Source organism: Schistocerca nitens, chromosome 4, assembly GCF_023898315.1.
Source record: "Schistocerca nitens isolate TAMUIC-IGC-003100 chromosome 4, iqSchNite1.1, whole genome shotgun sequence".
NCBI classification, from domain to species: Eukaryota; Metazoa; Arthropoda; class Insecta; order Orthoptera; family Acrididae; genus Schistocerca; species Schistocerca nitens.
This window is the reverse complement of record NC_064617.1, coordinates 731,233,857-731,251,984: the sequence shown is the minus strand read 5'-3', so window position 1 is coordinate 731,251,984 and position 18,128 is coordinate 731,233,857. Positions and strand designations below refer to the sequence as shown.

At 37.1% G+C, this 18,128-nt stretch overlaps 1 protein-coding gene across 1 annotated transcript in view; it reads left to right on the top strand.

Moving 5' to 3' along the window:
- The window catches only part of LOC126251635 (uncharacterized), a 460,291-nt gene extending 443,685 nt beyond the window's left edge, over positions 1–16,606 (top strand). The window contains exon 4 of the mRNA XM_049952179.1: positions 13,360–16,606. Within this exon, the coding sequence (XP_049808136.1) occupies positions 13,360–13,433 (74 nt within the window). The 3' untranslated portion in view covers positions 13,434–16,606. The remainder of the gene's footprint in view (positions 1–13,359) is intronic.
- Positions 16,607–18,128: the final 1,522 nt, after the last annotated feature.

The window sequence follows — 18,128 nt, the reverse complement described above, 5'->3', positions numbered from 1 at the left end:
AAGAGAAAAATCATTTCTCCGCATATTCCTCGCATCTTAACGTCAAAATCTGTCTCCAAGATTTATCCATTTACCCTATCAAAAATAAAAGCATAAAACACAAATATACATGGTCAACTAAGGAAAAGACAACAGAATGACTATAATTAGTGGCAGACCAGAATTTCGCGACCTCAAGAGCAGAACACCGATGGCGGCTGTTGTTAAGTCTTCTAAGGAACACAAGGCTGGACGTAAGCGACTCTGTGAGATACACTGTGTGGTCAAAAGTATCCGGACACATGGATGAAAATGACTTAATTTCGTGGCGCCCTCCATCGGTAATGCTGGAATTAAATATGGTGTTGGCCCACCCTTAGCCTTGATGACAGCTTCCACACTCGCAGACATACATTCCGTCAGGTGCTAGAAGGTTTCTTGGGGAATGGCAGCCCATTATTCAAAGAGTGCTGCACTGAGGAGAGGTATCGATGCCGGTCGGTGAGGCCTGGCACGAAGTCGGCGTTCCAAAACATCCCAAAGGTGTTCTGTAGGATTCGGGTCAGGTCTCTATACAGGCCAGTCCATTACAGGGATGTTGTCGTCGTGTGACCACTCCGTGCGTTATGAACAGGTGCTCGGTTGTGTTGAAAGATGCAATCGCCATCCCCGAATTCTTCCTCAACAGTGGGAAGCAAGAATGTGCTTAAAACATCAATGTAGGCCTGTGCTGTGATAGTGCCACGCAAAACAACAAGGGTTGCAAGCCCCCCTCCATGAAAAACACGACCACCATAACACCACCGACTCCGAAATTTACTGTTGGCACTACACACGCTGGCAAATGACGTTCACCGGGCATTCGCCATACCCACACACTGCCATCCGATCGCCACATTGTGTACCGTGGTTCGTCACTCCACGCAACATTTTTCCACTGTTCAATCGTCCAATGTTTAGGCTCCTTACACCAAGAGAGGCCTCGTTTGGCATTTACCAGCGTGATGTGTAGCCTATGAGCAGCCGCTCGACCGTGAAATCCAAGTTTTCTCACCTCCCACCTAACTGTCGTAGTACTTGCGGTGGACCCTGATGCAGTTTAGAATTCCTGTGTGATCGTCCGGATAGATATCTGCCTATTACACATTACGACCCTCTTGAACTGTCGGCGGTCTCTGTCAGTCAACAGACGAGGTCGGCCTGTATGCTTTTGTGCTGTACGTGTCCCTTCGCGCTTCCACTTCACTATCACATCGCAAACAGTGGACCTAAGAATGTTTAGGAGTGTGGAAATCTCGCGTACAGATGTATGACACAAGTGACACCCAATCACCTGACCACATTCGAAGTCTGTGAGTTCCGCGGCGCCCCATTCTGCTCTCTCACGATGTCTAATGACTGCTGAGGTCGCTGATATGGAATACCTGGCAGTCTGAGCCTCACATTCATAAATCACAGACTCCAAATTCAGAGGCCATATCTCTGATTAGCCTGCTTGTTGCGACGTCAGAACTGGGTCGGTCGTGCGACTTACACGTGGTCCATTCTTCTTCCTTATTATGGTAGACTCCTTCGTCAAGGTCACTCATCTTTCAAGATGGCGGATTCAAGCAAGCCACTTTTGCTATTGTGATGCTGTAAGGGCCTCAGTTTTGTTTAACGAAAGTGTTTAGCGACTTTAATGTACTAGTTTTATAATAAGTTCGTGGAAAGATTAAACGTCTTTTTAGTAGGCCTTACACGCTAACAATTATATATTTGATATCTTAGGAGCAAAAGTAATTAGTGCGACGGTTTTTTGGCCACACTGTGCAAATCATCTACATCTATACATAATTAATCACTCTACCTGTGTCAGTAGAGGTTCCATTATTGTTGATCTGAGCTGGCGGGTAGCGAAATCGTGTAAGTCTCATAGAAGGGCTAGGAGTGCAGGAAACGAAACATAATTTCTTGCAAAAGGGAACTCAGATCTGTTGAATGACTGTGCTTATTGATCTCCAAACACATTAACGCTATCACTTTATAATGGGTACCTACTGCCTACAATGTATTTAATTGAGATTAGTTTACACGAATTTCATGCAAATTATTTTGTTGTCAGATCAGTCGAAACACACAGAGAGAGCAATCAGATCGCGTACAGGTAAAGACACTTCGAATGTCAAAATTTTAACAGTAAATTGCTGAAAAACAGTTACTGAATATACCGCCCTCCAAGAAAGCTGTTACACTCAAATTGTACACGGAACCGAGAGCTGGATGAAACACAACGTAGAAAACGGCGAAATATTTGACGAGGCATGGAACCTGTATGGAAAAGATAGGTCAGACACTATAGGAGATGCTGTGTTTATTGCAGTCGACAAAAATATTGCGTCTCTCAAGGGTGAAACTGAGTGGCCAGGTCTGAATGGAATCCCAGTTAGGTCTTACAGAGAGTGCTCTTAGGCAGTGGCCCCTTACGTAGCTTGCTTCTACCGCGAATCTGTCGCCAAGGGCGAAGTCCCAGTTTGCATCTGGGACCCGATTCCGCCGTAACAATTGAAGAATCATTCATAGAAAGTCTGTTCTCAGTAGCGTGGAAGTACCGATCATGTAGTATTAGTTGAAGGCGACTTTTATCTGTCGCAATAGACTGGGACGTTCATGGAATTATTGCAGGGTGTACAAACAAACAGACTTGTGAAGTACTTCTGAGCTCATTTTCCGAAAATTGACTTGAACAACTAATTCAAAAACTCACACGCAATGGAAACATGACTAACATTATCGACGGTATCAGTATAAAGTCAGGGATTAGTTATCACGATGTCATCATAGTGACGATGGTTACTGAATTTAATAAATCCATCTAGAACGCTAGGAGAGTGCTTTTACGCTGGAAACAGCAGATAAGCAGGTTTTAGCAGAATATCTAGACAATAAATGGGTCTCATTTAGTTCCAGTATGACTGACATAGAGGAATTATAAGCGAAGTTTAAAGTGATTATAAATTGCGATCTGGAGAAGGATGTGCTGAATTAGTGGATGAAGGACGTAAAAGACTCACCGTGGTCTAAAAACAAAATTCGGAAAATGCTGAGGAGTCAAAGGTTGTTGCATTCTCGGTTCAAAAAAGGACGCAGAAATTGCGAGAGGCTGAAGTTAGGAGAAATTCATGCGTCTATAAAAAGATCATGGCGCTATGCATACATCTTCCACCGTAATGCCTTAGCGAAAGATCTTGCCGAGAACACGACAGGATTTTGGTTCTGCGTGAAGGCACTAGGCAAGTGGAAGGCTTCTACTCAGTCATTCGTCCACCAGTGTGGTGTGGCAATAGGAGACACAAAAAAGAATTCTGAAGTTTTAAATGTCACGTTTAAAAGGATCGTCGCACTGACGTCTGTTTGGAAAACATAGTAATAGGTATCCCACGCGCTGACAAGCAACTGAAACAGTTGAAAACAACTAAGTCGCCAGTTCTGAATGAAATCCCAGTTAGGTTTTACAGAGAGTGCTCTTAGACAGTGGCCCCTTACTTAGCTTGTTTCTATCGCGAATCTGTCGCCCAGGGCGAAGTCCCAAGCGACTGGAAACAAACACAGATGACTTCTGTATACCGAGCGAGGTAGCGCAGTGGTTAGCACTCTAGACAGGACGACGGTTCAAACCCGCGTCCTACCATCCTGATTTAGGTTTTCCGTGATTTCGCTGAATCACTTCAGGCAAATGCCGGAGTGGTCCCTTTGCAAGGGCACGGTTGATTTGCTTTCCCATCTTTCCCTAATCCATTGGGGCCGATGACCTCGAAGTTTCGTCCCCTCCACCAAATCAAGCAGCCAACCAACTCCTCTATATAGGAAGGATAAAAGAACGACCTGCAGAATTACAGGCTAATATCCTTAACCCTTAACTCACGAGGTGACTTTCCTGTATTTTTTCCATGATGAGGGGTCTCTGGAACACTTACGTTTAAACCGAAATTTAGGGCAGAAATTATTTGAAGTTGTTAATTTAAGTTGTATAACATTTATTTTTAGAATTACATAAGTGTCGTTTGAATACTGTTCGTTCATTTAATTGCTCTAAATAAACCATGTGGTGTTTTAGCCTTTATCATACCAGAACACTTACTTTTTTGCAGCTTTTTAAACAGTACAAGTAAACAAACTGTTAGAGAATTTAATTGTAAATTCTGAACAACTGTAGTATCTCAGTATCAAGTAAATTTTCACATAAAACTAAGTTTCAGAATTCAAATTTACACATCGAAATCGCGCTCCACAGATACAGAAAGAAAGTCTGCTAAAGTGACTTTCAGTGCTGGGTTTTATATTTTTCTTTACCACCACTCAGAACACAATTTATTTTAGCTAACATGTTCATTGGAGAAATGGAGAGGTCACCATCAAAATTATCCTGAAGTTATTTCTTTGAATGATGCTCTACTAGTAGAACTGTCATCGTTGGCTTTTGGAAAATAGTCGTCTTTTTCGTCTATTTCTTTATCTATATCACTGACATCTTTTTCCACCCACTGACAAACAATTTCATTGCATGTAGGGTCGTTAAAACTGATGTATTCCTGCAAACACATTTTGTACTATGCTGAAGACAACAGGTACGTAGTTCACAAGGCGCAGTCTGAGATACCAGACCTCGTCCCAATAACAAGTGTCAGCAACAAAAGAAGAAGACGATAATGCAACCAACAACAAAACATTGTAGGGTTGGTGATTTAAAAAGGGTAGGGAGGCAATAGAAGCATTCTGCCAGGACTGATCTTAGTGAACGAGTTCGAAAATTTTCGCGCGGTCTGAAAGGCCACACTTCGTGAATTAAGACTTATCATCGGTTTGCTGCAGAATTCTTGAGCATATTCTAAGTTCGAATGTAATAACTTTCCCTGAGATAGGAAAGCTTCTGTCCAAAAATCAGCATGGATTTAGAATGCATCGTTCGTGCGAAACTCAGCGTACACTTTTCTTGCGCTATATTCTATTAAACGTAGATGAAGGGCAACAGGCAGATTCCACATTCCTAGATCTCTGCAACACGTTTTACACAGTGCCGCACTGCAGGTCGTTAGTGAAGGTCTGAGCAGGAGGTGGCTAGAGAAGGGAAAAAAGTGGTTGGACATAGGTAGGGGGGAAAAAGAGATGGATAGAGAGAGGGGAAGTGGGAAATACGCAGAAAGAAAAGAGCAGAAGGTAGAAAGAGAGAAGGGGAGGAGATGGAGAGGGAAAAGAAATAGCAGGAGATGGAGAGAGAAGGGTGAGGAGGAGGAGTTGGACAGAAAGAGGCAGGTGGAGCAGATGGACAGAGAGGGGGAGTAGAAGGAGGTGGACAGAGGGAATGGAAAAGATGGATAGAGGGGGAGGAGCAGATGGACAGAGAAAGGAAAGATGAAGAGATGCTTAGAGACTGGGGAGAGGAAGAGATCGAGAGAGGGGAGGAGGAAATGGAGGGAGAGGAGGGGTGAGGGAGATGGTTGGAGGGGAAAGGACCACAGAGGAAGCGCCTGCAGCCGTTGGTGGAGGGGGAAGGCCATAGGCATAAATACTGGACCAGGTCCACTCGAGGAGCAGTCTCAGGTCGCACCTGATGAAGGTTACGAGCTACGTGACCGAAATATCGTGCTAGTACGACGCTGATATCCGGCAGAACACCCGACAACCCAAGATGTCATTTAAGTCCCTGACTGATCCCCGCAAAATTACTTGGTTCTGTGGATGCATACCAAGAGAAGACATCTTGAGTGTCCTGTCCTCACACGAAGTCTTCATTTAGCAGTCCCCCCGCCCCAGCACGCATTTTTTACTCTGCTATCTCCAAGACGAAGTGTCCTCTTCATCCCCAAAAGACAACTCTCATCTAACCCTACCGTCTTGATTGTCCCTCCTGTATGACAACTATGTAGCCTGTCATTGGCTGTCGTTTTTACTGTCTCCTTCCAGACGCGCCGTCCCTAATGACGTATCTTAATGCAAAGCTAAATTTACAATTTTCGAGCCTATTGACCGATTCACACAAATGAGGCTTTATATGAAGCGCTGTAAACCACATGTTAATTTTTGTGGTATGCAACGTATAAATATTAATTTATTTCTCATATGATGTTAAATTAACAGTATGCATCAGTGATGAGTTAGTCTTTTCGTAAATAGTAAATGAACAACAAGAATGTGGCACTAAAGTTCTACATATGGTACCACTGATCAATCATTTATTTAGTCTATACCATTTCCTCAACTTCCAACAGTAGTTAGATATTTGTGCAATAATTTTGCATTGGTCCTACTTTTATAAACACAGATACAGATATAAAGGCTTAATTAACCTTTTAGCGTCCTCATACCCGGTGTTGTTGATGTTAGTAAAAAATTAATGAAAATATTGACTTAGGCAAATGTCAGTAAGTACAAGAAAATAATGGAAGATATGTAGGCTGCACATTTAAGTATATGGCAGAAACAATAAGTAATTGCATAATGGACCAGTTATAACATAAAATACACTACACAGTTAATTAATAACAAAGACGATTCGTAATCAAACAACTGAATGACAATAAGTACAAGAAATATATAAATAATTGCATAACATGACACTGCCATAAATCCATACAAGTTATAAAAATTGATGTGTGCACGTGTTTCACAACTCCCACTAAACCATTCGACCAAATTCAACCAAACTTAATACGCCTATCACTTACCTTCTGGAAAGAATCTATGGTGGTGTGAGTCACCCACCTACCAAAGGGGTAGGAGTAGTTGTGTAAAAGATGTGTTGTCCACGACGCGTGAACACCTAGATTTATTCACTCAGTATTTGAGAATTTGTAATTTGCAACGAACCTTACACATAATTTCAAACCTTCACAGAAGTGTGTCTCACTTACAGCCCTTAAAAAGTGATGAAAGAAAAAAATTTTATAGCTTACCACATTTTCGTTGTTCACACAGTAAAACTACCACATCAGCCATGACATTTTAATTTATCATTTCTTTACTATTAACTCTGTTCGTGATATGTCTTGCAGACAGCATAACGTTCACCATAGAATGACCTGCAAAACTGTATCATCGTACAGCACATAATTCAGGAGATATGATGTAATTAACACTGAGATGCGCGAAAAACTGCCGCGTCATGCAATACTTTTAAATTTATTACTTCTTTGTTACTAACAATACTCGCAACTTATTTCACAGATAGTATATACACATGCTGCTAAATACACCTACACATGATTATATCATATCACCATATATCACATCATCAATATATCATTTTACGAACATAGTTCAAGTTGTATGACGTCGTAAACTTTGAGCTGTGTGAAAGCGAAACTGCAGGGCGAAATTCGCTGCAGATACAGATGAATTATATATACAAATATATGTGGTTTCCATAAAAATTATCCATGTTTCTGTGTATTGCTACTGGGGCAAGAACCACCTAATCCACCAAAGGGGTCGGGGTGAAAAAGTTGTATAGCCTATGATGTGCAAATAACCAGAATTATTCATCCAGTGTTTGAGAATGAAAGCATTTAGTCATTTCCAACAACCTTCGCGAGAATTTTTATCGGTTGAAAACCCCCTAAAAATGATGAAAGCAAAAAAGTTTATCACTCACTATATTTTAGTTGTTTATGCAGTAAAACTGCAGCACCAGGCAGAAGTTTTTAATTTATTACTTCCTTCCTAATAATTCTATTCACGACACATCTTGCAGAGAGTATTTACATACACCACTGAATGTACTTGAAAAATTATATCATTGTATAACAAATAGCTCAGGAGACATGACAACATAAACATAGAACTGCGTCAGAACGAAACTTCAAGGTGAAGTTTGCTAGAGACATAGGTGACATATGCGTACAAATATTTGAGAAGCATATTAAATATATGTGGTAATTGGCTACTCGGGCAAACCATGGGTAATAAGCTCTTCCTAAAACCTAGGATCGGTGTCACCCTAACTTGGTGCACACACTACTTACTATCTGAAAAGAAATACTGAGGAGGTAAGAGCCAGCGATTTCCTGTTGGGATAGGGATGATAAAGTGGACAGAGAAACGGCGAGGAGAAGGAGATGGAAAGACAGACAGGGAAGGAGAAAATATACAGGGAAAGGGAAGAGGAGGAGACAGAAAGGGGAGAGAAGGGGATGAACAGAGAAAGGAAATACTATGACTTTTATATTTATCTACTAGCACTGTGTAGGCATTTTTAGATAATTTGTTGAAGTAGACAAGATCAAGATACTTTTAGCTGTTATGAGTCTTTGCCAGCGTAGAATGCTGCACATTAATTGTATGTCCAGGTCTTGTGTTATTGTCATTAATTGCCCTTCTTAAGTCAAACTTACTTGAGTTTTGTTTAACAAAGACAAGACATTTGTAGATATACAGGTTAGGAACTGACATTATATTTAGCTGTTTTTAAATAACCTCAGCATGATTCTTGTGTGCTATCCTGCAATGCAACTGACAGCTTTATTTCACCATTTAAACACTAATTTTGAGCCCACAGAATAGCCCCATAATACTGCCCAATAACTGAGGTGGGAGAGGAAGAATGAAAAATATTCATATTATAGAAATTCGTTACTACGCTGTTCCTCAGCCTGTACAGCCAATAGAAGACATGTGCTAGTCTGTCATATAATTTCCCTATGTAGTTACCCCAGTTGAGCTTTTGGTCTATGTGAAATCCTTTATAATTTGACTGTTTTGTCATTGTGACTGGGAACATTCAGACTGAATATAATGTCTTCAGTTTCAATGTCATTTTTCTGCATAACATTTGCCTTTAAGCAAGTAGTACATCTCTCCATCACAGCCACTGTGTTATGTTTCACACTAGCAAGGGCAGTATCATAGCGATGAGTTTTGTGTCACTGACATACAGCACTGCATCAATGGCACAACGTTTGGGTAAATGATTCATATAAATAACGAAAAGAAAAGGGCTAAGGAGAAGTACAGCCTTTACAACTGGAAGACATTGTGATTTTTTATTATTTATCTTAACTTTCTTTTTGTCCATGTAAGAATGCATTAGGTGTAGAGCATTCTCTCTCTCTCTGTAGCGGTGTTTTTTTATTATTATTACAATATTGTGAGAAACCGTATCAAATGATTAGCTGAGGCCTAATAGTGTTACACAGATCTTCTCTTTATTTTTCAATTGTATTCTTTTGCTACTGTGCGCTCAACTGGTCTGGCTGTAGACAGGCTGGATCAGAAACTGTGCTCTGAGGAGCTAAGTAGATCAGTAGATTTAAATTATTGACTCATCCATGTATTAATGCAGTAGTCATTATTTTTTTATAATAGGATATAAATAATATTGGTCATAGTTATCTGGAGATAACAACAGATGTTTTCCAATGCTCTGGATAATTATCTTCAATTTCTTACATATTTAATAACATAATTTGAGAGGCCATAGTAATCCTGTACTCTAGAACTATTGAGTGTAGCTATTGATTCATTGACCACCCTCTCCTTTCCAGCGAAAGTTTCCTGTTTACTATTAATTTCTGGCAGTAGTGTCTCTGCCTGTACTATCCATCCTGCACAATATTGTCGTTTGAGTGAAGACTGACAAAATGTGCATGTAGAGTGCAGGTAGAATTGGTATCTATTATACTTTATCATCACAATTTATCTCTGTTTTAGTAATTTCTCATGCAGATCACTTTTCTTCACTGAGTTCAATGCATGTGTGTTTTGTGCTTTGTTGCCTTGATTTTAGACTTGTATTTTTTTCATTTTAGCGTACATTCCCTTGTCTAAATTATTATTCTTTGACCTATCATAATATAGTAGCATCAAGATTCTTATTCTACTTAAGCCCTCGGTCATGGCCAACCAATTTGGCTCATATTTGTCAGGTCTCTTGTATAAAACCTAAAATGAAATATTCTAAGATATTTTGGCTCAACACTGCTCGTTTTTGAGAAATTCACCCTAACGTTCATGATGCATAATTGGCTCAAAATTGGCAGGATCGATAGATAATTGAAAATTGAGGATTTATCTTCATCATACGAAACAAATATACGCAGGGCACCAAGAAAATCTGATGAATGCAATATTTGTGCAACTACATCTTTCCTTTCAAAGAACTGGCTAGACTTGGCTAACTTTGAAAAGTGTTTTTGTTTGTAGAATTAATTTTAATGCATACCACCCATACTATAACATCGTTTCATAAATGGAAACTTGAAATTTTAATTCCTTATTAATCTAGGCATTTGAGAATTTATTTGTGTATCTTGTTATTATTCCTTACGAACTACCATATTAACACTCCTATTACTATCAGTTTCGATACAGAAACAAATATAAATCAACAAACTGCAAAATGCATCTGCTCATAGAACACAGATTTTCTGCTCCGCAACTAGATGCCTTCGTCATTACACTAGTGGCACTATGGTTGAGTAGTGTTTATCTTTGAGTACATACGTGTGCGATGAGACAGATAATAAATGAGAGAGAGAATGTTCCCAGACAACATCAACCACATGCAACGATAGAGATAGTAAATAGTGGATAGAGAAGTAAAACATGTTACTTCCACAAAATAATTGTTCAGTCAATAGCTCATGAGCCCTCACGTGCAATTGCATGAATAACAAAATTGTAAATCAGAGACTCACTGTATACATGGCTCCAAAATGCGTTTTGGATTGTTCACAGTTGGCTATGCTACAGTCTAGGGGTCAACCGAGGCATCTGTTGCTGTAATGCTAAAGAATTCAGCCACAGACTTCAACAAATTGAGGCAGAAATTTATGGCAAAAATAATGTTCACTATTCACAGTGTTTTCAGTTTCAGCAAAACTCAATTTATTTCAAAAATAGTAATACATATGACAGTCAATTATTATTCATCACTGAAATAATGATCATCTGTGTGAGAGCGTAAATGAAACAGAACAATATCTCATGTTCGTCTAAACTTCCAGAAAGTTCACGGCAAAATAATTACAGTTTTTTTAGTGCAAGCCTAAAATTAATGTCCTACAATTGTGGACTAACTAAAATAACCATAATACAGTTCATACCAGATCGTCTAATGCAATTCATTTTACATGTTGAAAATATTTGAGAGCATTCTCCGTTGACACACAGAAGTATAACAAGTCTATGAGAGAGCCAGGTTGCGTATCATGAAAATATTTCTGTGTATTCACTATCATTACATGTATCACAAATCCAGGACTCAATACTTAACAATATTTCGACTCACTGGAAATGCAACCTACTGCCATTCATGCTTGCTGTCTGTTCCAGATTTAAAAACTAAGTGCCAAACGAACTAAACATAAAAGAACAAAGATGGCTGCCGCTATTTATGCCCTTGCATTGACGTGAGTCAAGTGCACACACTTCCGACTTCTGAAACATATTTAAAAACTATAAATTTAGTGTCATATACATTCGTTATGTATTAATTTGCATGTAAATTTCCTCAGCTTTCTAATGATGTTCTTAATTTTTCTCTAACTTTTATAGTTTGTTGATAAATACGATTTTGTCCAAGTAAATGCTACTTCGCATTGTTATGTTACTGATAAATATAAACAGTTAACACTAAATATACTCATACACCCCTAACGACTTCTGCTTAGTAACACTGCCACTGTTTACAATGTTTCAGTCTTATTTATGCGAAAATTCAGATTTTTATGCGTGGATTTACATTCTGGGTTGTAATGCAAATTATGTGATATTTATTTTAAAAAATGTACTATTAAAGTCTGAAAGTGCTCTCATGAGACCTTTCTGTAGACACTTTGTTTCTAAAAATCGGTGTAGGCGTTGTCGAGATATTAATTTTAAAAATTTATTTTATACATAAAACATTTAACATGATATAACTTAAAAATTATACTTCACACCGAAGGTGCATTTTCATCATGCACTCGCCTTAGTTTTGCTTCTCTGCAACTAGTTGGGTTCAGGTTTTATTAAATTTAGTGTTATTTGATATTATATCAGGTTTTATTAAATTTAGTGTTACTTGATATTATTTTGAGACAGTCAATTCAGAATTGGTGGTTACCCCTCAATGTTCCACTCCGACAGCTGTTTTTCCAACCATGTGACCAAAACCTATGTTTACCTGACATGCAGTCTGAAATTCTCAGACACAGAGCGTCTGCCAATCACTGCACGTCAAAGAGTGCCACCATCTGCTGATGACACCATGAAACCCATTCTGCCCAGCCCAGCTTCCACACTCTCCTTGCTATCAAAACATATGCTAATTCTGCTGCACCTGCTCCTAACAACACAACAGGACGTGCACACATGGCGACATCTCTTTTTTGCTTCATAATTTCTGGGACATAACATCTGAAGTGGTAGGCATAATAGTTTCTTTCCTCAATATCCAGGAAAATATGGACTTGCAGACCCCATATATGATGATGAAAAAAGCTCCATCTTCAATTTTCCTTCACGTTCGTCATTGACTCTAGGGATGGTATTCTCAAAAATTAAGGGGAGTTGAGCCAAAATGTCTTAGGACTATTCATTTTACGTCTTATACTAGCGACCTGCCAGGATGAACCGAATTGGCTGGTTGTTTCTTAGGCCTTGTCCTTTTTAGATGTGGGGTGTACCAAAATTTTAGATTTTGTGGTTTAATGCAATGAATCTACTTGGGTGGTGGTTTCCTCTGACATTTAGAACATGTTCAATTTATAGATCTGTTAACTGGTTTAGCTTCGAGTCATTAACTAATACTATAATGCTTAAATGTTCAGAGGAAGTTTCAGTTACTTTACTGTTAAGATTTTGTCTGAGCCATAACCACTCATAATCAGAAATGTAAGCATGCATCTTGTGTTTTCATCATTTCTTACTGTATTTCGCAAATAGAGAACATTCATATTCTTGAAGATAATATCTGCATTAATATCACCAAATATTAATATTTTCTGATTTTTATAGTTGAATAGCAAGAGTATTATTTTCTATATCAGATCCACAAACAAGTTTTCACTGTGATATCAGGAGGCAATACACTGAAGCTACAATAATTTCGCATTTTGTCAGCATTATGGCCGCAGCTTCACATTTTTCTTCTGTGCACAGTTCACTTACATGTGCAATATCATAGATTACATTCACACAACTTTTAGTATTTCATAACAATATTGTAAACTTCGATTTAGTTCTTCAGTACGAAGCCAGTGTTCATTTACTGAAAGTACAATGCAGCTTAAGTTTTCCAGTTAGTTCTGAAGTTCATTATCTTTACTCTTAGGAGACTTGTTTTACATAAATGCACCAGTGTGAAGAAAGGAATATGTGAAATTCTTCATGATCACTAACACACTTATTTTTCTCTGGTTGCAGTTCATAAACAGCAAAGTGAGCCTTTGGATGTCCATGGGAATGTGTACATTGATGGCAACAGTCATCGTGTGTGATGGGTTCTCCTGCACTCTTCTGGCTGAAGAATGTTTCATTGGAGAGGCTAAGCACTGCCTACACAAAGGAAACACTTGTCTGCTTCCTAAGAAGGCCTTAAAGAGCCTTTACCAGATGGCACAGCAAATGGTGATGTGGGTGACAGTAAAATGTTTTGCTGTCAGAGTAGCTGAAACCAGATTATATGGAGTTTATGCTGCTCCAAATGTATTCAGTCTTGTTATTTCAGTGTTGCCATATGTAACTCTATTAATGCATACTGGCTAACAAGTGACATACATATTCTGTAGGTGAAGTCATTATTTATATGTATATAGTATCCAGAGATGTATGTATAATTGAACAGGAACCTGTAAAATAATTGTACAAAGGATGAGTACTTTACATTTCAAACTATGTGTCTATTACAGTTATCTTTAAAATGTGTTCCTCATCAATTTTATGAAAATAATTCTTACTGTTAAGGGTTCACTGGAGTTAGTTTATAATAATGTAAATGGAGTTTAGGGTTTCTGTAAAAGTGCAAATACAGTAGTTTCAGTAAACTGTGACTGTTGTTACACCGATTTCTGTTAATAATGTAGAGAGTTGTATGGACTGTACTAGTGAATGAAAGTTCTTGTTTGAATACGGTATGATAAGTCCAATGTAAACAGAGAATATGCAGCGTAGCACAAGTGTAAATAAATGAAATGTGATTTCCACACTGTTTATTATTGATTTTTGTACTGTGAGTTACTTGCACAAATACAAACAAATTAAAGATTTTTGTGATAAACATATTGCTTCCAGTAGTTTTGTAACCATGAAATAAGTGATTAATGAATATCTTGTGTGTTAAGCTGCTTTTTGTAACATGCATCTGGGTTAATTGCGTCTGAGCTCAGCCTACAGAAGTATGAATCACAGTCACTTTTAAAGAACTGTGAAATATGATAATAATGTCAATGAAATTTGTCTATCATGAAATATTTCATAAAACAGCCCATCAGTTGTAGTTTTAAATACAAAAATGCAGATTAACTTTCACTGGACAGTCTCAATATAACCACTTTTTGTAGATCAGTCATCCAAATAAACAGTGTTAATATTAAGTGAATTGCAAATTATTTCTTACATACTGAATGAGAACCTTCTACTCACTGATTATACAAAACATTGTGGGCACTATTATGTTTCATAGCCCAAAATCACTTTGTGTAACCATAAATTAAAATCCATTCCTTAATCTCACAATCTAAATTTCTTGAGAGGTTGTTCCACTGGCAATGTTTGTCTCCCAGTTTAATTCATGTACAAAAATAATGACTGTTATTGTCTAGCATTACCCAGTGAAACAAACATTTCTTTAATATGTGTCACAATAATTCAGCTCAGCTCATTAATTGTTGTGATCACTCATCACAATCAAAATTATGACAGAAAGCATTTTGACTGGATGGTCTTTGTAACTCACTTATACAAGCTTGATTTTGTATCACTATTTGATTCAAAACTGGGATGCCTTCAGCCTTCTATTAGACTGGCATTAACATTTCACTGTTTACCATCATTCTTATTTAGTCATAATGTTACACTTTATGAAGATAAAATCATAGCTTCATAATTAATTACGTGTATTTGTTGTAAAATAGTGGCACCCTAGTAATGAGATCAATGGACAGCTTTGTTGTATAGCCTTTATGTAGCTAGATACAATGCTTAATATCAAATATATCTAACAAGAACCGATGGAAAATTATTTATATTTCTGGATATTTGTCATTTTAACACAAATTTAACATTGTAGTAAGTGGAGACACATTTGAAATAAGACCAGGTATAAAATTTCAAAACTGGATTACCTAATTGTAGCCAGTTACACAGGTACCAGTACAGATTATATTGTATAAAGTAGTAAAGATGACATAAGTGTTGATCACTTCTAGTCATTATTATCAGTAATTTTTCTGTACTGCAAAACAGATCAAGGTCATATTACGAGTATCCTATAATAGTGCATTCTTGTAACACAAGTAAGTACTGTTATTCACGGTTAATAGATCTTAACATTGCCATAAAGGTATAATATGTAAAGCAACAATGAATTTTTTCTTACAAAATTGTGTTGTATATTTTGTGTGGAGTAATGTTTATATATGACAGTTAACTTTATTATTTTTATGAATGTTAATGTATGATTCAGCAATATCTTAATGTGTTTTATCAATGAAGAAAATGATCAGTATTGCATTGGCTTATCAACTCATATAATATGAACAACATTACTTATAAATGTTGAGGTAAACCTACCTGATACAGTATAGTGAATTATGCTCTGTTTCATTTACATTTCACTGATTTTTACAGATGTAGGACGTTGTAAATAATTATTTTTATTTTGTAATCACTTGTAAATATCATGTCATTGTATATCTGCAGCATTTTTACCATTAAATCTAATCAGTAAGCTGCAAGGACATTACACCAATATGTTAATTCTGTTCTTTTTTCTTTGTTGTGAAAATAATACTCAATATCTGAGGATTCATACTGATGCAAACAAAAATTTGATTTGTCTTCAGGTTCTAGTGCAATGTGTTGTAGTTGGTCAGGGTCATTAGCTGTTCAACTAGTAATACTAGAACATTGTTGTTCATGAATTAAATAACTGAATGTATCTAGACATTGGTTCCCAATATAAAAATTTATCATTCTGAAGAGTTCAGATGTGATAATAAACAAAAATAGTATAGTAGCTTGCTGTTAATTATATAGTTTCATTCTGTGGTTCACCTTGTCTCATACCAAGTGAAATGGTGAAGAAATCCATTTTTCACTTAATCAGTTTAATATTATGTAGCCAGCTGCACATCAGACTGGTCACTAAAAGCTCGCCAAACTGGTTAGGTAATTACTATACCGAAAATTATTCTCACAAGTTAATACAGATTTTCACCTATACACTATCTCCTTATAATTAGTGCATGTTTGCACTTTACTTAATCTACTGCACAGCAGCCAATTTCACAATGGAAACTACAAATACCACCAAACATTTTCAGATGTAGCATTATTTTAGACAGGAAGCATTTGTGAAGTTTTATCTAAGTTACACTGTGCACATACCCTTAATCAACACCACATACTGTAAGTTCTGAGTTTGATTTATGACTGAATTAATCATGTCTCCTTCCCAGTGAACTATTTGTTTTTTGACCTTCTGCATAGTATATTTACTGTTTTTACTAGATATACATACTGATATGATATAATATAAGGAAAACCTAGAACCTCTGAAATGTTTTTCCAAGTCTTCCAATAGTTGTTTAAATCATACATAAGTCCACTTTAAGGAAACAGAAATGACATTTCCAACATCAGTTGGTGTTCATAAAGAATAATTCCTCTGGAACAATATATTTGATATTATTACTTTTTTGTATCTTAAGTTGTAATCCATATTATTGTAGACTAACTTTAAATCTCGTGGTCAGTATTCACACTGATACTTCACATGATTGAAAAATTGGTACATAGTTTTTCATGATATTAAAAATAAGTCTTAGGCATTACTTGCTTATACGTATTTGTAATTGTGGTGTTGTCTGTCTTCTCATATGATAAGCAGCTAAATGTACCTAAGAATTTTAGGGAAACTCAGTTCATTTCAACTTCTAGATGAGGTACTTCTGTTAATGCTAATAGTGGCTAGTTGTTTAAAAAAATTAGTATGTTTCAGATTTTCTTGTTGTTCCTCTGTGCACTGAATATCTGGAAAGATGTGGTTAAACTAAAAGGGCAAATATTTATACTTTTATATTTAATTGTTTAATTACTGGTGCAGTACTGCTTTCCTCTGCTATCTGCATCACACCGCACATGCTCCCACCCACCAGTCATAATTAAAATTTCTTCAGCATTGTAATTATGAATTATTTGACACAACCATTACATACAATGTGAGAGTGAAACATTTTGCCTAGAAAACAAAATTTGTGGTTACTTACATACAAAGATACGACTGAAACTTTTTGCTTAGTCTGTATCATTTCCTCCCAGGTGTCATTGCTCCTCTTTCTGTTTCCTTATTCAAGAATAATGCAATATGCATTCATATTTTATGTCTGGTGAACAAAATTATGGTTAAATAATTCAAATAGCTGTTATATAAAAGGGGTAAATCTTTTTGTCGAGCTAGTCCTATTTGTTCCTGACTGTCATTGGTCCTTATTCTGTCTCCTCATGCAAGCATCACCCTTATTTTCTTTTGCTGAATGTCCATATGTATTTGTCACATGGTGACAAAAAATGGAGTTGACTTATATTTAACACCTGACCTTAACATAGTAACTGTTTACCCAATATATTAATGATGAAGAGGATGTACTATTGCCACCTTCATCAAAACTTATATGGATACTCACACCATTATGTATAGCTTTACTGGAGGTGAACATAATTACTACATTTACATGCAACACATCTTCCGAAAGACGAAAACCATATTTCGGAAACTGTTATCCACTGTTGTATTTACATGTTAAGGTGTGAAGCGGATTTGCTAGCCCAGTTAAATATGGCGCCTAAAAACAGCTTCTGATTTAGTCAGCACAGTCGCTATTTCACTTCAATTAAATGAGGTGTAAACAGCTTCAGTCTAATATTTCAACTTATACTTGATTGTATAAAAAGCCACTCCATCCATATTAGCC